Raw genomic sequence first — 22,833 nt, forward strand, 5'->3', positions numbered from 1 at the left:
AACAATGCTGATTACAGAACAGAACCCTTATTTAAACCTGGACCAATGTTTTGATTGAATAAAACACTGATGGAATTCCAGTGGTGATAAAGACATTTTTCATTTCTACAGGCAGGCATACATGCATTTAAAATGTAAGCTGCCATGTGCAATGTTTATTATTAGTAGTAATTAATGTAATCTCTGTACCAACTTATGATGTTTCCACAGGGTAGACCCATGGGAGTGTTACCAGGATACTTGGCAGACAACTTGCAGTGTGCTGGAACACCACCGAGATCTAATGAAGGTAGGAGAAGGCAAGGTTCAGCTGGCTAAGATTAAATATACATTAAAGACTGATGATATCTTCCTCGTGTTGGGTACTTTGATTTGGGTAATTGCTGCCATGTCTGAAAGTTATGCAAAAGTGCCTTGAAGTCAGTATGGCACAGTGGCGCAGCGGTAGAATCGCTGCCTTACGGAACAATCCTGACTACGGGTGTTGTCTGTCCGGAGTTTGTTCGTTCTTCCTGTGACTGCATGGGTTTTATCCGGGTGCTCTGGTTTTTTCCTGCCACATTCCAAATACGTGCAGTTTTGTAGGTTCGTTGGCTGATTGGCTTCTGTAAACTTCCTAGTGTGTTGGATAGAACTAGTGTACAGGTGATCGTTGGTCAGCGTGGACTCCGTTTCCACACTGTTTCACTGAAACTAAAACTAAAACTAAACTAAGATAATGAAAAGAAAGAAGTTAGTGTTTCCAACTTAACATAGAGATAAATTAATGAAAACAAAATCTGTTAAGGAGCAAATGATGATAATTGTATCTTGGTAGAGAGTAGCACCTCATCTGGCTGGCTGTATGTATGTGGTGGTAGAACAGCAGATGCTCCAGACTCACTGCTCTCACATTGTGAATTGGAGGCCAAAACTACTGGAGCTGCACAAGTTGTTACTCAGAAATCATAACCACAGCTATAAATCACCGACTGTGGGTCTTTCACGTTGTTTCCCATCTTTCTGGGAAAAATTACAAGTAAACGGATTTTAAGATTCGGGGAAAGGTGATGAGGACCGAAGACATAAAGACTTGTGGCCTTGTGGAAAACAGGAGAGATTAAGGCAAGGGAGTGCAGAGTGGTAAAGGAGGGTCTAGGGGAAGACGTAAACAGTGAGAGAGAAACTATTTGTAATTATCAGGAGCGTAACACTAAACATATCAAATTCCATGGCTCTTTATCTGAGATCAGTTGAATTCTTGATTTAACTCTGGAATGCAGATATAGCGTATGTCAAGAGTCAAGAGAGTTTATTGTCATGTGGCCCAGATAGGACAATGAAATTCTTGCTTGCTGCAGCACAACAGGATATTGTAGTCATAAATACAGAACAGATCAGTGTGTCCATATACCATAGAATATATATATATATATATATATATATATATATATATATATATATATATACACACATCAATAAGCAGATAAAGTGCAATAGGCTGTTATAGTTCAGAGTTTGTTTGAAGTGTTTAATAGTCTGATGGCAGTGGGGGAAGTAGCTGTTCCTGAACCTGGATGTTGCAGATTTCAGGCTGATTACCAGCATTTTATATTTATTTCAATTTTCCAGCATTTGCAATTTTTGGCTTGTGGAGTATTTCTGCACTATTTTGTTTCAGGACAGTGGGTAGTAGGTCTGGTTCTATTTAATTTAAGTACTTGCAGACAAACCTCCGCCAAGCACAGAATGGATTGATTCATCCCTTGGGCAGCAAATAAAGGGTGTCTTTATAAAAGCAGGTCAGAATAAATCGTTTAGAAAGTGCACATGAAAAAGAGGGACTGGCAATTCATATCTGATTTGTAAGCAAGATACAGTAGCTTAAAATATGTTTGCCTATTTGCTTTGTCAAAGTAACTTGCACTTTACAGCAATTTTAGTAGCTCCTGCCAATTATTTGCTTTGATGTAGAACGATCAGCTTTCCTATAAATTGAAGATTTGCCCCATATAATTTCAAGTTTACCTTTCCCTGTCCATTATCTGTGTAAATGACCATAAAACCGAGGAACAGCAACGGAGAATCTTTATTCTGTTAACTGGTACAAACATGTAGCAGAAACCTCTTAACTGCCCACATATTAAGTTCTATCAGACCGTGACTGGAATCAAACAAACTGATAACTAGTGAAAAATGTGTAAAAGCATACTATACCATATACATGGATATAATTTGTTCCATTCAATGGCATTTAAAATGATAAATGTGCTAGTTATTTTCTCTTGGTACAACAATTTTAAAGTAAAAGCTTTTGTTTTGAAGGAAATCTTGAAAGATAAATGTGCCTTGAGCTCAAGGTCAGAAAGATTTTCTCTTCACTGTCAGAGTGAACAACACTGTCCTCCGTCACCTTTAGATAGGAATGTGTGCTTGTGTTTTCCCCTCCCCTCTCTCTTTCTCTCTGCTGCATTTTTCTGAATGCAATAGTTTGAGCCGAGTTCCTATCCTGCAGTTATGGAATGGAGTAGACACTAAAGAGGCCATTCAGCTCCCAAACTGAGCGGAACCCAACCAAGTTTCTTTTCTCCTGTTAGTGTGATTGTCTTTGTTGAATTACTGGGTTATCCGAATTCCATGTCTTGTGTGTTGTTTGCATCTTAGTCACCAAATCTCATGTTTCTTTGGACTTTTACCACCTGATTTGGGTGACACGGCACAATGCGATGATAATGATTCATCTGGTTTCCCATTCCACCTGTATGGTTCTTTAAATGTTATGTATTGTGATGTACTTTCTTGTACATAATGGAGAAAGCAAGTCATTTACTTTAGGCTTCTTGAATGGCATTAGTGCATGTGAATGATGCAGTTTCTCAGCACACATTCCATTTTGGCACAGGTTTAATCTTGTAGCAGTCATTTGTTTGTGGTTGGCTGAAACTGCATTTCTTTGCTCCTGCACTGACACTGTCTCAGTTTCTGCTCTTCCAGCAGCTTTCAACCTTCACATTGAAAGAATGAAGGATATACTGTATAATAGGTGGAATGTGTTTGTTTTTAATGACCTAACATCTCAGTAATAACTACCTGATTGTGCAAACTTCATCTGACCTTTTGCCTCCGACTTAAACCAAAACCCACATAATTCTTATTCAGTTAAATTCAATTTGAAGTTCTGAGCTTTCAAATGAAAAAAATGGACAATACTTATCTTTTATTCAGTACAAATAAGAAAAGCTAACAGTACATTTTAAAATTTAATGGAATAAAATAAAAATTAAAACCAGAGAAATATTTCAAAATCTGGTTACGCTGCTTAAAACAAGAAGAAAAAAAACAAAGTGCTGGAGGACCTCAGCAGGTCAAGCAGCATCTGTGGAGGGAAAGGAATTATCGATGTTTCAGAAACCCAGCATTAGTTATAGTGCTTGCTGGAATTCAGTGTGTAATATAACATAAAAGGGAACAGTATGTTCGTAACAGGTAGACAAAAGTGCTGGAGAAAGTCAGCGGGTGCGGCAGCATCTATGGAGCAAAGGAAATCTCCATAGATGCTGCCGCTCCTGCTGAGTTTCTCCAGCACTTTTGTCTACCTTCGATTTTCCAGCATCTGCAGTTCCTTCTTAAACAGTATGTTCATAACACATCCTTCATCTATTTTGCACACAAATAACTGACTATGCAAATATTTTTAGATAATAATTATCGTAGTGATCACAAATTGATAGTTAAAACAACAGATGCTCACAGCCTTCACTTTTATTTATGCATAAAAGTTTCAGCTAAGGGAAAAGTAAAATGCCCAGTTACCTACAGACATCCTAATCTCACCATCTGAGTAACATTGCACCGTTAAAAATGACGATCTAGCTCTCTACCTTGTCAGTCAAGTGCTTTGAATGTTATTCATTTGCACCAATTGCATTGGGTTGGATTGGATTCAATTTATTGTCATTATCACATAAGAGACAACGAAATGGATTTTCCTTACAATCAAGTAACATTAAAAAAAAATTGTGCACTAGATACAAACTAAACTTAACCCAGAAAGTTAAAACATCCATTCCGTTTGCTCAATTATTTTAAATAATGTATAAATTAATTGTTCTCTCACTAGAGTATGAATCATTGCACTTCACGTTTTCTTCTCAGCTGATGTCCTGTTATTTTCAGAATCCTTCCATATGATTGATTAAAGGTGCACACAATAACTTTCCCCTTCATGGGACCCAGATTGCCAGCTTCTCTATACTTTTACCAAAAAAATCATAAATTTAAAATGGTCAGGGACAAGGTTAACTAGCAACAGACACTGGAAGATAAATCTCCAATGTGATTTGGTTTGTTATTGAACATTTACCAAACAGCTGTGTTGTTAACTTTCAGCTGTCCAATGCTGAAGGTCCCATTTTAACCACTGGTCCAGTCTAAGCTGCCTGCTGCAAATGTTTGTGGTCTTATTTAACTGAGGCAGTGAGAGAAATTGAAGTTGTACAGTTACCTTTGATCGTTACCCACTAAGCCTTGCTGGAAATTGTAGCAATCTGATGAAGAAGTAGTTGGTCTTACCTTTAATGTCCTGTTTCCAGAGTACAATATAGCCTGTATGTACACTCATGAAGTGTGACACAGAACTGGCCTAAAACATGCATCATACTACTGGGCACCTAAATAAGCATTTAAATTAGGATATATTGATTAGCTGCTGAACAATTGTGGGAGGGTCCCCTGCTGAAATTAGTCACCGAAGAGCCCGCGATGCATCAAACCTGCTCCCCCATGTTAACCATCGTAAGCACTGATGGACGGTGAGAAGCAGAGCCCATTTCCACAAGCATCACAATCAAAACCTTCCCTTCCTCAACCTCCTCCCTAGCTCACTCCATCCCTACTCCCTGCCACACCCGCTGTCACCCCCACTCCCCCCCGCACCCCTGCCTTGTACACCCCACCATGCTTGTCCCTGCTCCGTATGTGCCTGCCTTGTCACCTCACACAGAGACCCTGCTCGGCCTCACACACGGCCCGCCACCTCCCTTGATGCCACATATGCCCCTCCCTCGCCACCATTGCCTCACATGTGGAAGCCTCTTGTCGCCTTGCACATAAACCCCCCCCTTGACACCTCTCAAGCGCCACCCCCCCCCCCCCCCCCCCCGTTGCCTCACATGTGGACCCTGCCCCCTTTGTCACCTCTCATATGACCCCCCTCCCACTCGTTCCCTCACATGCTCCACCCCCGTTGCTTCAACCCCCATTGCCATCGCCTGGCCCCCTCCACCCCATCGCCTCACCCACAGTTCCCCCCTCAACGCACTCCCCCCCCCCCTCCTCTTGGGCCCGCCCCCTTCTAGACCCCGTATGTGGGGGAGTTTCATTGACCACGCACCCTCCGTTCACCAGTATTGCAATTCACGGTTCAGGCTCACTCCCTGGTACTGGCAGGGCCTGCTCATAACCCCAGGGTCATCTCTATTCCAAAACCCCTGCAGGAAAGCAGAACATTAGAGGATAGTGTGTGACTGACTTAATAACTGGAATAAATGAATAATTAAGTCTGACCTTTCCCTTCATCACCACCTGGTCCATTCTTACTTGACCTTTGCCCCTTTTCATGCTCTATCGTATTGATTAGGGGCAGGTCACGTGCAAATGTAAATTAAAAGATTAGAGGCCTAATCTTCTGGCTGAGTATGATTGTAGACCTGGTCATTTGACTTTTAATTTTATAATAACTTTTTCACACACCATGGTCTCTCAAAATCAGGAAATAACATCCGTTCATTTAGATATCTCCCTCGGACTCGCCAATAAACTGTAACTAAAAACTTCCAAAAACTTTCACCTACAGATAAGTGAGAAAGCTAAATTCCTCTTCTTGAGGGCATCAGTGAAGTACAATTACTTTCAGTGCGGTGGTTTGTTTGGCAATGTTACAGAAAGAAGGATGTATTCAAATCCTGAAAGGCATTGCTTCAAGTAATAGCTAATCATTCAGTCGTATTTAATACTGAATTGCTGAAATGAGTCAATGAGAGACAATGGCTTTAGTTAACTAGGTTGTGTTCTATCATTATAGGACTTGAGTTGAATAAGCTATGCAAATGGTGGAGGAGTCTTTTGATATTTCTTTCAGTTCACATTGACACAGAAATTATCAGAGGGTGAACCAAACTTTTCTTTTCGAACTGCCTGACCCTTTTACTCAAAACATCCCACTTCCATATTGTAACCATTAGAATGCAGATTGAGCTCAAGATTTTTTTGCAGTTTAGATTTTTCCCGAGAAATTAAATCCATTTTTGGAAAAGGAATTGCAAAACATTTTAATTGTAATTCTTTATTGTAAATTGTTGGAGTCGTTGTGTGTTTTCTCCTTTTCTGGGCCTCCTGGCATTGTGCCCCATTGCTCAGGCGAATGATCATCTCTCAGACTGCTGCCAGCGCTCTGTGTCAACTTGCTGAGAGGTGCAAGAATGAAGCTTCAGCAAATCTGTCTGTGCCTTCTTTCCTGTGAGGGCGATCTTCAAAATGTTCTCCAACATAGAGAGCGTTGCAGTTTGTACACAATCCTGCTTCCTTTGTGAACGGTTAAATGCAAAGATTGCTGAGCCAGACCAGTGAGGTGATACACCAACATTTCGATGTAGGAAGAACATTGGATCTACTGTGGTAATTTGGGCCATCAAAATCAGTTTCACTATGCCAGAGTATTTTAGCTGATATGTCTCCAAACATTCTTATTTCTGCAAAGATGGACACAACATGCTGGAGTAACTGAATGGGAGATGTTTCAGGTCGAGACCTTTCTTGAGTCTTGGACATAACCAAATGTTGTTATAGTACCTGCTTCAACTACCTCCTCAGGTAGCTCATTCCAGATATCCACCACCCTCTGTGTTAGCCCTCAGGTTCCTATTAAATCTTTCACCTTTCACCTCAAACCTATATCCTCTGGTTCTTGATTCTCCTTCTCTGACTAAAAGACTGTGCATTCATCCTATCTATTTGCCTCATGATCTTATACATGTCTATAAAATCACCCCTCATTCTCCAGTGCTCCAAGGAATATGGTCATAGCCTGCCCAAACTCTCCCTATAGCTAAGTCCCACAAATCCTGGCAACATCCTTATAAATATTCTCTGTACGTTTTCCAGCTTAATAACATCCTATAGCAGGGTGATCCAAACTAAACACAATATTTCAAATGTGGCCTCAACTACATCTTGTGCGATTGTAACATAACATCCCAACTTCAATACTGATTTGATGAAGGCCAATATACCAAAAGCCTTCTGACCATCTATATTACTAAAAGTCTGATCTTGACCTTGGCTGTGATTTTTGGCCGTCTTACTCAGAGTCCCCCTCCGCTGCGCAGGACAAGAGGATTTTTCCCATCGATGAAAAATAAAAGAGTTATTAGTGTTTAAAAAATGTTGAGATTCTCTCTCCTGTAGGCCACGCCCCTTCATGATGGACTATAAAACCCGGAAGTGTTGAGTTCTCAGTCAGTCTCTGCAAGATGGGGGAGCAAGAGGGTCACGTCTCTCTGGCTGAGCTGTGAATAACACTGAACACATGTTTACTAAACTGTGAGTGGTTTTACTGACCTGTTAGTGCCCTTAAAATTGCCTTGCCTAATTAAAGCCCCCTGCCTAATTAAAGATACCTTGCCTAATTAAAGTTGCCTTGCCTAATTAAAGTTGCCTTGCCTTCTATATAATTAAAAGTCTAATCTTGAACACTTCGTGTTTGCACTTTATATTGATTTTAGAAGAACCACTACCACAAGAGGTAACAACTCGCTGTCTTTAGTGGCCTTGCACCCTGCTTGAAATGGTATGAAACTGCACTTGAATTTGGTGGCCTTGCAACCTACTTGAAATGGAATTTCAAGGAATAGACGTGAGTCAAAGCCAGCCCACCAGCCGTGAGTGAGTGAGCTGCCAGCACAACAGGCTTGAGTGATTGAGCCACCAGCCCAAGAATTCATTTGGCCCACAATGTCCATACTAGCCCTCTGGAAACCAGTCCCTTCAGCCCACAACACCAATACTAGCGCTCCAGAAAGTGCGCCCCCTCCCACCCCTCCACTGGCCACCAATATTGGAATTGGTGGAGAGTTGGAATATTGCGTTGGGGGACCAGCCCTCCCATGTGATGCTGGGACCCAACGGGTCCCACTTAGTCTAGTCCTATCTACCTGTGACAACACTTTCAAGAAACTGTGTACCTGCACACCTATGATCTCTCTGCTGAGCAACACTCCCTGGAGCCCTGATATTCACTGTGTAGGTCCTGCCTTGGTTTGACTTTGCAAAATGCAACACCTTTGCACATACAGTACCTACATTAAACACCATTAACCATTCCTCAGCCAACTTTCCCAACTGATCAAGATCTTGCTGTAATTTTTGATATCAACAGCTATCTTCAATACCACCCATTTTAGAGTCATCTGCAATCTTACTAATCATGCTTTCTCCATTCTCATCCAAATTGTTGAGATAAACCACCAACTGCAATGGGCCCAGCACCGATCCCTGAGACACACTATTAGTCACGGGCCTCCAGTCTGAAAAGCAGCCTTCCACCATCACCCTCTGCTTCCTTCCATGAAGCCTATTCTCTATCCAGTCGGCTATCTCTGCCTAGTTCCCATGCGATCTAAACACTACAATTAGTTACAGAATTGGAGTTAATGAATAGCTGTCTCGTCATTATGGGTTTTCTTATTGCAGCAAGTAAAGATACGTGACAATTTAACAGACGTATAAATCGAAACCAATCGAAAGCTACAATTAGTGTTGCCAGGATGGATTCATTCAGTAGGGGTCATATGCAAACATTAACAATCACTAAAATCTGTGAAAAGCTTTAAAAAAAACACCAAAATAAACACCAAAATAATCTTGACTTTTTGACAGTGCCAATGACCATTCTATTGAGAAACATGCAATTGTAAGATATTCGACTGCTTTGTAGGTGATCATGTTTTCATTTAGAGTGAGTGACAGTGCAATCAGGCATGAGTTTGTCAAAGGTAACTTGTCAAAAAGGCTTCCGTATCAGGAAGTGGGTAGAACTTGATCCTTTACATCTGCACAATATGATCACGTAAGCACGATGAACTTCAGTTCCAAGGCTTGGTTCCATTGCTTTCACTGGAAGATAATCATGTAACTAATTACACAATGGTAAATGTAATTTTAGTGTTGTAAAATCTAGGGCCATAATCTGCTCAATTATTAACTGGATATGCTGCCAAGAGTATGGATATACTGTATATTCACCTCAAAATTGAAAAGCAATATAAAGTATGTCTAGTATACCTTTCACTATACCTCTGAGTGTATTCCAAATATTGGAAAAACAATTGTGGCATTTAAGAGGCTTTCGGATAGGCAGGAAATGGAGGCATATGGACCACATGCAGGCAGAGGAGAATAGTTTAACTATGTTTAGTACAGACACTGTTGGTCAAAGGGCTTGTTCCTATATCAAACTGTTTTGCATTCTATGTTCTATGTACCTGTTGGTTACTTTCCCCACATCACTTAAGTGCTCAGTAATTGGAACATATTGTTCAATGGCGCAGCAGTAGAGTTGCTGCCTTACAGCGCCAGAGATCCAGGTTCGATCCTGACTCTGATGCTGTCTGTACGGAGTTTGTATGTTCTTGCTGTGACCACATGGGTCTTCTCCAGATATTCCAGATTCCTCCCACACTGCAGACATGCAGGTTTAAGGGTTAATCAGCTATTGTAAATTGTTCCAAGTATGTAGGATAATGCAAGTGTACGGGGTCATCGTTTGTTGGCGCGGACTCAGTGGGCTGAAGCGCCTGTTTTCACGCTGCATTTCTAAAGTCTAAAAGTAAAGCATTGATTTATTTTCTATTTGTCAATTTAAACATGTTAACATTTCAATATGGCTGACGACACATCTTTCATGTGTGAAGAACGGACAAACAGGAGATCTTTGAACCTAAAATAACATTTTGCCAAGTCAGCTTGTAAGAATGGCAGCAGAATAGTTGATGGGAAGAAGAGGAAATGTGAATAATTGGTTTAGTTCTGCTCGTTTCCTCCATAACTTTCACAGCATGTGAAAATCTGTGCTCCATCCATCTTACAGGGAGGATGACTATAACAGCTGTAATGAAATGTTAGCATGTGCAGGCTACAGAAAAGAAAATACTTAATGCTTGTTCCAAATGCTGAACATTTAAGTAATGTGGGGAGGCAGGAACTGGTGGTTGAGGAAAGAGGAATAAAAAATATTTTTGGTTGAGACCAGGCTGAAGAAGGCTCAAGTCAAGAGTGTTTTATTGTCATATATCCCGGACAGAACAATGAAATTCTTACTTACTGCAGCACAACAGAATATGTGAATATGTAAACATTGTATATAATGGGGGAAAAAAAGAAAAAGTTCAATAAATAACAAATATAGTGCAAATAACAAATAATAATATAGTCTTTTGGAGTTCAGAGCTGATAGCTTATTTGTCGTTGTGTATAATAGCCTGATGGCTGTGGGGAAGAAGCTGTTCCTGAACCTGGACGTTACAGTCTTCAGGCTCCTGTACCTTATTCATGGTGGCAGTGGTGGGATAAGTGTGTGGCCAGGATGGTGTGGGTGCTTGATGATTTTGACTGCCTTATTGAGACAGCGACTACGATAAATCCCTTCGACGGGGAGGAGGTCAAAGCTGGTGATGGACTGGGCAGTGTTCTTAATTTCTAATTAAGGGTCTAATTTCTCTGTGTGTTTTCATCCACTCTGTCATCTGTCCCAACAATCTTTCTCCTTGATTTACAAAGCAAAAGTTTATTTGAGTAAATACCAACCATTCTCAACTGGGATACTATAGTGAACATTTATTTTGCTGTCACTGGCAGAAGGTTCATTAACAATTTTAATTTAACAATCCCTCTGGATATTCACAGGATGACCACAGGGGTTGGAGTCAGTGGTATCAGCTGTCTTGCCTCGGCTAACTTGCCACTGCTGTTCATTGCCTTGGGATGTTCCCTTTGTAATGAATGACTCCGCTTTTGAATTAATGCATTTGCTGGCTGGTTGCTTATCTGGTGTTTGAATTTTTGACATCCTGTCAACAGAATGATATTGCTCATGTATTCTGGAAATCCAGCCAACATTTTTTCCTTCCCTGAGTGCCCTATGGTATTTGAAAATTATTTGGTGTGAGTAGAAACTTGCTTTTAAATATTTGTGCTCTCCCTCAATTTCCTCTCCCCTTGCCAGAGGAGCGGAGCCCCAGTCACTCTTGAGGATCAAAAGATAGGTCGCACACTCCAGGAAATAAAAATGAATGCTAAGTCCCAATGATTCTGATGATATAGCCTTCAGATTTGCTGCATTCCTATCTAAGAATACTGCAGCGTGTTTTTCAAAGCGTGTGAATTTAACGCGAGCCAAATTGCACTGAAGCTGCAGGTTATGTAAACAGATTTTGAGAGATTACTAGAGAGTCAAAAAATTCTACACGTTTTCATTTGTAAATATGTACTTCCTTTTGGGGTGATATATTCATGATCATTTACAGTCAAAATATTTTTTACTTACCTTATAAATAATAATGGATGTTTTTGACAAGTTATGCAGTGGAAACATCCACCAATTATGTCAATAAAAGCTTGGGAAATGCTTTCATTCTTCAAGCTTCAGTGAGCATTCTTCTCCAATTAAAGAGGAGGGCCTTCATTTGACAGGACTGGGAACCTGAAAAAAACTGAAATAAGTTGGTAGCAAAGGAAAAGCCACTCCAACCCAACTTTATGGGTGGAGCCATCAAATAATGCACAGGAAGATGGCTTTTGTTTTTAGAGGTAAATCATCAAGGCCCCAAGGCATTGTTACAAGAGTTACTCAGTACTGTACCCTTCACCCAGTTACCTTTGGAAGCTGCCCTCCTTCAATTTGTTGATCAATCCACGATTGCGGCACCAAGCTTTGGACAACATCCTACCTAAGGCTAATATCATGGCAGGTCACGTCTACACCAATTAAGAACTAGAATATAACCATCTTCACAAATCAAAATCCCTCCACCCCTTCCTAATCTTAAATGCCATCAGCTTTGCCAAGAAGTCCAGTAACCACCTCCAGGGGATTGAGCACAGCGCTAATTTGAGCTGCGTAAACACGTACATGAACTGGGACGGAATCTAGTTACTCTCAGACGAGAGGCACACCTGTTGCCACTCTCCGCCATTACAAGGGTCAAATATTCACCTGGGTGGTGCAATTCCAATACTCAACAAGATCAGGTCAAAGTGCTGGTCATGCCTGCATGAAATATCATCTCAGCAAGAGGCCTAAAAAAAACCCTTTACCGTCATTAACATGTAGGTAGCTGATTATTGCATATGGAGTTAGTTGTCATTAACACTAGTTTGTATAATCAGTTTATATAGTTCTTTGGCTTGGCTTGGTTTTCGTGGTTGAGCGCTTATCCTGGTGGTATAGCACATACTTTGTGTTTTAATTATAATTTACTGAAGGAAGTTTAGTTTAGTTTAGCGATACAGTGCAGAAACAGGCCCTTCGGCCCATCGAGTCTGCGCCAACCAGCAATTGCCGCATATTAATGCTACCCTACACAAACTAGGGACAATTTTTACACATTCACCAAGCCAATTAATCTATATACCTGTACGTCTTTGGAGTGTGGGGGGAAGCCGAAGATCTCGGAGAAAACCCATGGGGAGAACATACAAACTCCGTACAGACAGCACCCGTAGTCGGGTTCGAACCCGGGCCTCTGGCTCTACCGCTGCGTCACCGTGAAATAAATGTGATCTTAGCAAAGGTTTCCTAGAACACAAAAAAAACAGGATGAAATTGAGATCTCAGCACAAATTCTCTACCAGTGAAGATGAGAACAAAGTGCATAAAGCCTGTACTTCATAATCCCCTGGAGCTAAATTTAGGATTAGCCATCTGACCTTTCAATCCACTTGTACAAATTAATCATTGATCTTAGAATGAGGCCCCAGTGATGCTGTGTCCTTGATGCAAAGACACGCTTCCTCCTTCTGGAAGCGTGTTGCTTGGCTGAACAACAAACAGCTTTAATTATAAAGACTGAATGTCTGACTATTTGCTCACCCTTCAAGCTGTTGGGCATTAGACAGGAAGTGAAGCCCCTGAGAGAGAAGAATTGGTTTGATTTCACACCGTAGCTTGCCTGCCCTCCCTACTCTAAGTCCTGATAGAGGGTCCTGACACAAAACACCAACAATTCCATGCCCCCCACCCCATCTCTCATCACCCCCCAATCTCTCCCTCCCACACCTCCCCCCATCTCCCCTCCCCCATCGCCCCACATCTCCGCCCCACATCCCCCCCCCCCCCCCATCCTCCCAATCCTGCCCAACTCCCCCCCATCATCCCCCAACCTGCCCATCTATCTCCCATCTTCCCCCCCCCCCCCTACCCCCCCCCCCCCCCCCCCTCTTTTTCTATTTCCCCCCTCTCTACTCGGCCTGCTGTGTTTCCCCAGCAGTTCACTTCGTACTCCAGAGTCCAGCATTTGCAGTCCCTGTGCCTCCATAATTATTTTTCACTGATAGAATTGGGTGAGCTTTTACTGCAGATATTTGGACATTATCAGATTATAACATTTTATATGTTACATTCAGACAAGAGGACATAAGCATAACATTGATAAATCTCACCTGACACAATATTTGAACTTGAGAAGGATCATATTTTATCTTTTGGAACTTTCATGGTTTGGAATTGTGGTCAGACTCTGAAAGTGATAGTTCATGCCATCTCAAAATAAAAGTAGACATCACCCAGCCTTCGGGCTCCTCTTCCTTTTTCCTTTCTTCTCCCCGTCCCCCCACCCCCGATCAGTCTGAAGAAGGGTTTCGACCCGAAACGTTGCCTATTTCCTTCGCTCCATAGATGCTGCTGCACCCGCTGAGTTTCTCCAGCATTTTTGTGTACCGACAAATGTTTTACATAGTTTTCAAATTTGGATACAAGTGATGGAAGTATTTAAATAGCTCATGAATCCAACCTATTTTGTTCCATGTATACACACTGTGTTGGAATATACACCCTGATGTGATTGAATCAATATCATGGGTAATCTTAGATTTGAATTGTCATTAATTCCTTAAGTGTTCAGGGGGGAATTCTTGACTTGATTTTCTTTGAAGATTTCCTGCACTTACTCAATTCCTCTCAGAATTATAGGAACGGTAGAACAGCGGTAGAGTTGCTGCCTTACAGCACTTGCTGCGCCGGTTGCCCGGGTTTCATCCCGACTACGGGTGCTGTTCGTACGGAGTTTGTACGTTCTCCCCATGACCACGTGGGTTTTCTCCGAGATCTTCAGTTTTCTCCCACACTCAAACGACATAAAGGTTTGTAGGTTAATTGGCTTGGTTAAGTGTAAATTGTCCTCAGTGCGTGTAGGATAGGATAGCGTTAATGTGCAGGGATCGTTGGTCTGTGCGGACTCGGTGGGCCAAAGGGCCTATTTCTGTGCTGTATCTCTAAACTAAACTGCAGTAAACTCATAATAATTAGGAAATAGAGATGAGGAAAAACTTTTTCGGTCAGCGAGTTGTGAATCTGTGGAATTCTCTGCCACAGCAGGCAGTGGAGGCCAATTCAATGGATGTATTCAAGAGAGAGTTAGATATAGCTCTTCGGGCTAATGGAATCAACGGATATGGGGAAAAAGCAGGAACAGAGTACTGGTTCTGGATGAATTGCCATGATCATATTGAATGGCGGTGCTGGCTTGAAGGGCCGAATGGCCTACTCCTGTACCTAGACAGTCCATAGTTGGGAGATGAGGTTAGTGTTGTACAGTGTTCGAGAACCTAATGGTTGTTGGGAAGAAGCCGTTCTTGAACTTCATCGGTTTTCAGACTAGACCTCTTTCCGATAGGAGAAGCAAAACGAGCATAAGGTCAGGGTAGTGTGATTCGTTGATGATGCTGGCTTCACTTCCTGAGGAGGCGCCTCCCATAGATCCATTGGATGGTGAGGAGATCAAATACCCATTATGGATTCCAAATTAAACTGTGATGCAACTCAACATGTTTTCTATGGTGCATCTGTAGTGGTTTGTAAAGGTCACTGTAGACATGTTGAATTTCCCTAGTCACCACAGGAAGTTGAGCTGATGGTGCCTTCTTGGCTGTTTCATCAATGTGGTTGGTTCATGTTCCACCAAGGAATTTGAAGCTCTCAACCACTAACTGAATGATATTACGGTCACATAACCATAATGTGAGTGAAAATAGTATTTATCATAAAAGTTAACTCCTGATAATCAGTATTTAACTGATCACATGTGATTGATAGATTTGAAATAAGTAAACATGATTTTTTTTTAATTATGTTGAACAATTTTCTAGGTACATTAGTTTAGAAAAGTCAGTTTGTTCCAAATTAAAATAATGATATCGATAGCTTTTTCCTGTCATTGCAACCAAAAGAGCAGGCATGAACACTTGCAAAACACAAATTAGCATCAAGTTGTAGTCATGATTATTCTGAGCTGATGGTGTGTCCAGCGATGCAGATGGGGTGATGATCTAACATTATGTTTTTAACTGCAAAAACTTGATTTGCAGCAATTGTAATTTGTGCTTGAGATTCCATGAATTTAGTGTTGGTCTGGCTGATTTTTGTCCGTCTTTCCTATTTATTGCACAGAGTTTTAGTCACAAGTGTAAACCATTAGTTGGCACTGTGTTGAAGAAACAAACTATAAAGCCCGAACGTAAAGCCTCTCTGACTCTTCACTCCTTAAGTGGCCACTCTTCTGGTCAGATTTATTGTGTATCTTGCACAATATTGACTGATTTCATTATGAGCCCAATCTGTCCACACAACATTTTAACTTTGCCAAACCTCCAGGTTTAATTTAGTTTAGTTTAGAGATACAGAGTGGAAACAGGCCCTTCGGCCCACCGAGTCCGCACCGACCAACAATCTCCACACATTAACACCATCCTACACACACTAGGGACATTTTACATTTATACCAAGCCAATTAACCTACAAACCTGGACCCCTTTGGACGTGTGGGAGGAAACCGAAGATCTCAGATCTCAGTCATGGGGAGAAAGTACAAACTCCGTACGCACAGATTCAGATTCAATTTTTTTTAATTGTCATTGTCAGTGTACAGTACAGAGACAACGAAATGCACAGCACCTGTAGTTAGGATTGCACCTGCGTCTCTGGTGCTGAAAGCGCTGTGAGGCAACAACTCTACTGCTGCGCCACCGTACTGCCGCCAATTGTATTATTGCCCGTAAATATTAAAGGGAATGTAAGAAAGCAGGAAGCGGGAATTGTCATACTGTATTCCTGCTGAGGAATTATTTCTGACCAATGAATAAAAATACAAGATTGAATAACTCTTATTAAGTGGTCTAATTGATAGTCCTTTACTGCCACTGCTCAAATCAAAACAATAAGACAAATCCCGTGGAACCACAAGGTGTGTTAATGGTCACCGAGCCTAGAAAATTCCTAGAAAATCAACCAGCCCAATGTGCAACATCCGGTATTTCCCTTTCCTCCCTCTGGGATATTCTCCCTAACTCCATTAGCTTGCCTGTGTTGGATGATTATCGCAATCACAAACTGAATCTCTGACTGGAAGACGCTCCAAAGGTCACTTGAGATTTGAGCCTCAACTTGCTTTCCTTTGCCTGAGGGGAGTTGACAAAGAAGCAAAGAAAATAGGTGCAAAGTAGGCCAATTCGGCCCTTCGAGCCAGCACCGCCATTCAATATGATCATGGCTGATCATCCAAAATCAGTATCCCGTTCCTGCTTTTTCCCCATATCCCTTGATTCTGTTCGCCCTAAGAGATATATATATATATAACTCTCTCTTGAAAGCATCCAGTGAAATGGCCTCCACTGCCTTCTGAGGCAGAGAATTCCATAGATTCACAACTCCCTGGGTGAAAAAGTTTCTCCTCATCTTAATCCTAAATGGCCCACCCATTTAGGATCACGAGGGCTGGAGCGGCTCATTCATCTGCTGGAGTCTGCTCCACCGTTTAATGAAGTTCTGGGTGATCTCTGACCTGACTGCACGTATCTGCCTGTACCCTTTTACCTTTGATTAACAAGGTTTGATTCAGTTTGCAAATGACCCAGAATCTGATGCCTTTTGAAATAGTAATCTTTGGCACTGTGATCCGAGGTGGAATGAGTTAAAATGTCATCGCTTTCTGTCTCCTAAAATTGTGCCGTGATTCTTTCCAACCCTCGACAATGATCCTTTCAGTTCTGATGAACCATCTCATCACCAAGGAAACCATCTGCCCAGCACTGAACTGTATAACCATTGTGAGGCACAGTGAAACGCTGTACTGCCCCTCTTGCCGACTTGCTAAAGATAATGGTTGACCTTCCTGTCGCTGAGACTGTATCATAATTTATAATGCATTCCCTCAGTTTTCTGACTGGGAAAATGTGCAGAGCGTGATTCATGCTTGCCCTGCTAAATGAGCAATGACCCCTGTAGACTTTCTGAGACCAGCTTCATTTTGCTCATTTGGATAAGCTCCAGATATTCTCAATGCCACTAAGTATGTGTTTGCCTTTTAAGGGAAGGTAGCAAATAGCATGCTGCAGGATTTTATAGTCCATTAAATCAGCAGCTCTGTTTTTGCTTCAGCTACAAAAATCCCTTTATAAATGTACTGACTTAAAAATCAGAAAAATTTATGGGCCTGTCCCACTTAGGCGATTTTTCAGGCGACTGCCGGCGACTGTCAAGTCGTAGCAAATCGCTGAAAAACCGGCAACTGGAACGGCGACTGGAATGGTGACTGTCAGAGTGGAACACACACATCGCTTCCTTCACCAGCCAGTTATGCAGGCGGGGGACAGGGCAAGCGGGGGGGAGCGCTGTCTGAGTGAAATTCACACCATGCAAAGCCAATGTGATACAGACACACACCACGATGAATAGGAAGGTTTGCGCTGTGGGAAGGGTCAGGTAAGTCGTTTAAAGGAGAAGGGGGGGAGAAGGAATGGAGACAAGTTTTAAGATGCCAGAGATACACGGCTATGAAGCTCGGCGGACATTAACATTAACATTGATTATTCTTGGTTCTGAAAACAACTGTCTATGTTTTTTTTCCCAATGAGCCAATGAAATTCACCGGTCAGCACTGGCGACAACCTACAAGAACCTACGACAACCTACGACCTCCTGGCAGCCCACTACCACTGCACCTACGTCACGAGAATTCTCGTTACTCTCCATGCCGTCAAAATTCTGGTCGCTGCAAATTTTTCAACATGTTGATTCATGTTGAAAAATTAACGGCGACCAGAATGAAGCCGCGACTAGTTACGAGAATGCGGGGACTACTCACCACCATGCAGGCGACACCCCGGCAACCTCCAGCGAACATGTAGCGACCTTGTGGCGACCTCATAGTCCCCTGCAGTCGCCTAAAAAGTCGTGTAAGTGGGACGGGTCCATTATGACACTGACTTTTGGCCTGTGTCAGAAATCTTCGCACTTGTGGCCCATCATGTTGGTTGTCAAAGAGCTGGCCAGTTCAATCCCACTATCCATACTGAGCCTGCAGTTTAAATGTGACAAGTATTTCTGCCACTACATCTCTCTTTGGGAAGAGAGTTCCAGACCACCCAGCTCACTCTGAATGGAAAAACCTCTTCCTAATCCTTCTAACCCTTATTTGGAATTCATGCACCTCTATTTCTATTCTTCTTAGTATAGAAAATATGTCCTTCCCATTTTCCCTGCCCAGGTCTATTCAGGGAAGATAGACACCAAATGCTGGAGTAACTCAGCAGTACAGGTAGCATCTCTGGAGACAAGGAATGGGTGACGTTTCCGGTCGAGACCCTTCTTCAGACTGAAAGTCAGCAGGGAGGGAAACTAGGGGTATGGAAGGGTACAGAGAGAGAATATAAGGCGTGAAAAGGGCAGATCAAAGCAGACGATGAACAAGGAGATTACAAATGTTTTTTTCAGTGAAACGATCGCCAAGCTTGCGCTTGGTCTCGCCAATATATAGGAGTCTACACCTAGAGCAGCAGATACAGTAGATGAGTTTGAAGGAGGTGCAAATGAACCCCTGCCACACCTGAAAAGACTGTCAGGGTCCTTGGACGGAGTGGAGGGATGAGGTATGGGGGCAGGTGTTGCATGTCCTGCTGTTGCAGGGGAAAGTATCTGGGCAGGGGGCGGCTTGGATGGGAAGAGATGAGTTAACTAGGGAGTTGCAGAGGGAACAGTCTCTGCAGGAAGTGAAACAGGATGGCGATGAGAAGATGTGGCTAGTGGTGGGATTCCCTGGGCGATAGCTGAGCTACAGACCTTCCAACGTCCTGCCTCCCAGTGAACTTGGGCCTGTGCCAATCCATTGCTATGGCACAACTTGCTTAATCGCCTGAACATCTTGTTACCAATGATTCAGGTTCTTCCAAGATGTTCTGGCCTTACTCTTTTTCACATCTACCATTTTCAGACCTTCCTGTGTCTCCCTCTCCCCTGGCTCTTAGTCTGAAGAAGGGTCTTCTCCCAAAATGTCACCCATTCCTCTCAAGAGATGCTGCCTGTCCCATTGAGTTACCCCAGCATTTTGTGTCTATTTTCTGGCACACTTGGATCACAGGATGGCAAACGGGCTCAGGCTGAGCGAGACCCAGAAACGCATCAGGTCCCTGGCTCACTGAGATTCAGGGGATTGTGAATGGGATGGGAGGGGGTTCTCTGTATGTATTGGTGGGGCTCACCTGAATTCAATTTTAGCCCATTTGCGAAGCGCTGGAAATTATGAATTCACATTGGCAAGCATGAACTGCATGCCAGTCACATAGCTACATTACATAGCTATTCCAGTCATCTTGACTGGATTTAATATTGATTTCACATCACCCACATACAGTAAATGGTGATCTTAGTTCCATGATGAATGATGCAGATGCTTTGAATTTATACTAAAATAGAATTGTATGAATGAGGGATGGTGCAAACAGCTCTGATTCATCACAGTGAAGATACAGGGAGAAGATGAAGGGGAGATAGTTGACAATAAAAAAACATTCAGGGTTGGGCAGTGATTATAGCAGGATTGGGTTCATCTGGCGAAAAGAAAGAAAGATCACTACACAAGCGTGGGAATGGGGATTGAGGGGGGAGAAAGTCAAACTGCTTACTAGCTGCTAGTGAGCATTCCAAAGTCTAATACAACCATTTAAAAAAATAATGAAGAGCCATTTGGGTTAAGCATTTCTTTGGCAGTTGTGAGATGTTGTGAGTACAAAAAAAATGGCTGCTGTGTTTATTTAAATAACAGGCACTTGATGCCAACTCACAGTGTGAAGCCTGATCCAGTGGTTTGACAAGGCATAAAGTTAATGCCATGTTTAAACCCATGAGATGATGTTCTGCAGCCTATAATAAGAGAGCTGATTGAAATTTTACTCTTCAGTACAAATTAGACCTGGTTAACAGCAGGTGTGAAATAAAATGATTTCACTTTTAAATGAAGTGCTAATTGGTAATAATAAAGACAATCCCTGTCGCACTGGGTGGAAACTGAGATAAACTTCTCTTTTGCTGAGAAGCTAATCTGTGCCTCTGTGAATAAACTGGTTGCTGGTGGCTAGGGTTGCCAACTGTCCCGTATTAGCCGGGACATCCCGTATATTGGGCTAAATTGGATGGTCCCATACGGGACCGCCCTTGTCCCGTATTTGACTGCTACTACTCGGGTCGAAGGGACTGTCGGGTCGGAGCGCCGCTTCCGGCCCCGCCTCACCCGTCCCGACATGGTGCAGCCCATGGAGTGCAGCAGCAGCACCTCGCCCGTGGCAGCTCGACCAGCTGTCCGACCTTCGGACTTACATTTACCGCCGACACCACCGTCCCTCCTTCTCATGGCCGATCATCGGTTCATGAGTTGGATGGGATGCCGGACTTTGCGCGCGACGTCGCGTGGGCCAAAACTCCTCAGCTGGCCCGCCGGCTGGACTTTGCGTGCAGTCCAGCACCCGGCCCAACTCATCATTCACCCAGGCACGGCCGAGTCGATCAACGAATTGCCGTTGGGAATTGGTCCCGTATTTTGACCTTTTGTCCCTTATTTGGGAGTGAGAAAGTTGGCAACACTACCAGCGACTGACAGCACAGCCTTTAATCATGTTTTTTCTCATTTTCCTTCTAGAGAGTGACTGGCTGCATTCTGTCCAACGTAAACTCTCCAGCTACACCTATCATTGGACAGCCGCAGAATGGAAGGCGTACCATCTACCAGAACTCCACAATCACGAACGACAAACCCACTGCAGGTAGGCCTCACCTGTGACATGGTGGATGTAAACTGGGGGAGGTTGAGGAAGCCACTTCAAATATTAATTCAGAATCGGTGTTCTCTATTATAATACACTCTGCAACAAAGGATCTAGTTTAGTTTAGAGATACAGCGCGGAAACAAGCCCTTTGGCCCACCAAGACCGCACCAACCAGCGATCTCCGCACATTAACACTATCCTGCACACACTAGGGACAATTTACACTTGTACCAATTAACTTACAAACCTGTATGTCTTTGGAGTATGGGAGGAAACCGAAGATCTCTGAGAATAACAAAGGAGAACGTACAAACTCCATACAGACAGCACCCATAGTCAGGATCGAACCCAGGTCTCTGGCGCTGCAAGCGCTGTCAGGCAGCAACTCTACCACTGCACCACTGTGCCATCCATTTGTGTGCAGTGGAACCAACCCAACTGAATTGCATTTTAAATCTCACTACTCGCTGGCTGAGCGAATTCAACATCTAGTTTATTCTTGAATTGTAACATACATGGGCTCTGAAATGCCACAAATAATACCGAGAGCAAAACACAAAATGTTGGGGAAACTCTCCCGGTCCGGCAGCATCTGTGCCGGCAATGAATAGGTAACGTTTCACGGTGTGACCCATCTTCCTGTTCTTTAGGCCAAGATCTGTGTTAAAGAGCTGGAGATAAGAGCTGGAATCTGAATTCAGTCATGTAAATACATCTGGAATGGAAAGTATATTATTATTGTTTATGGCAGCCAATAACATATTGTCAGAAAAGTTCACCAGGGTGATTCATTCAAACCTGGTCTGGCTCGTAAGTGGTTCCAGACCTACAAGAAAACAGATGATTCTTAATTTTCCTCTGAAATGGCCAAGAAAGCTACAGTTCAAGGCCAATTAATGCCTGTGTCCCACCAAGCAATCAAGGAGCTTCCAGGTCCCCGTCTGTTCCATGTCAGCTGTTCTTGGGTGAGTGATGGAGGAATGACTACATTTGACCACGATGCTGGCGTGTTTCCCACTCAATAATTACATATAAATGAAGATGACCTGTCACGATGACTCTTCACTTGAATGCTGGTATCTTCTAGACCATCGCAGGCACGAGGGTGCACCATCAATGAGAAAGGAGTGATAGAAAATACCATAAATGTCATATGTTTTTTGGATGAGGGCATCATTAGCCAAAGTGTCATATCTGTTGCCCCTAATTCCCTTCCAGAAATAGCTGGTGAACCTTATGCTTGAACATCACCTCACCCTGGTCGTCGCACATGTTTCACTGTCACCATGCTGAGTTTCATTGTCCCCACCCTAGATATTGTACTTGTTTCACTGTCATCTTGGTGAGTTTATTTCTGTCATTATCACCTAGCCCACAGCCAACATTGGACCATTTCCTTGATCATCGTTACTTTTTTGCATAATTTTCATTCATTCGTTCTATATCTCTTTATATCACCGTCTATATCCCCTGACACTCAGTCAGAAGAAG

The 22,833-nt window shown here is 42.7% G+C and overlaps 1 protein-coding gene across 3 annotated transcripts in view; it reads left to right on the forward strand.

The window, feature by feature from the left end:
• Positions 1-22,833, forward strand: part of nmnat2 (nicotinamide nucleotide adenylyltransferase 2) — a 261,995-nt gene that overhangs the window by 202,538 nt on the left and 36,624 nt on the right. For all 3 annotated transcript variants that reach the window (XM_055642144.1, XM_055642142.1, XM_055642143.1), the window contains 2 exons: positions 211-289; positions 21,216-21,339. In XM_055642144.1, coding sequence (XP_055498119.1) covers positions 211-289; positions 21,216-21,339 — 203 coding nt within the window. The remainder of the gene's footprint in view (positions 1-210; positions 290-21,215; positions 21,340-22,833) is intronic.

This window comes from Leucoraja erinacea, chromosome 10 (genome assembly GCF_028641065.1).
Source record: "Leucoraja erinacea ecotype New England chromosome 10, Leri_hhj_1, whole genome shotgun sequence".
NCBI classification, from domain to species: Eukaryota; Metazoa; Chordata; class Chondrichthyes; order Rajiformes; family Rajidae; genus Leucoraja; species Leucoraja erinaceus.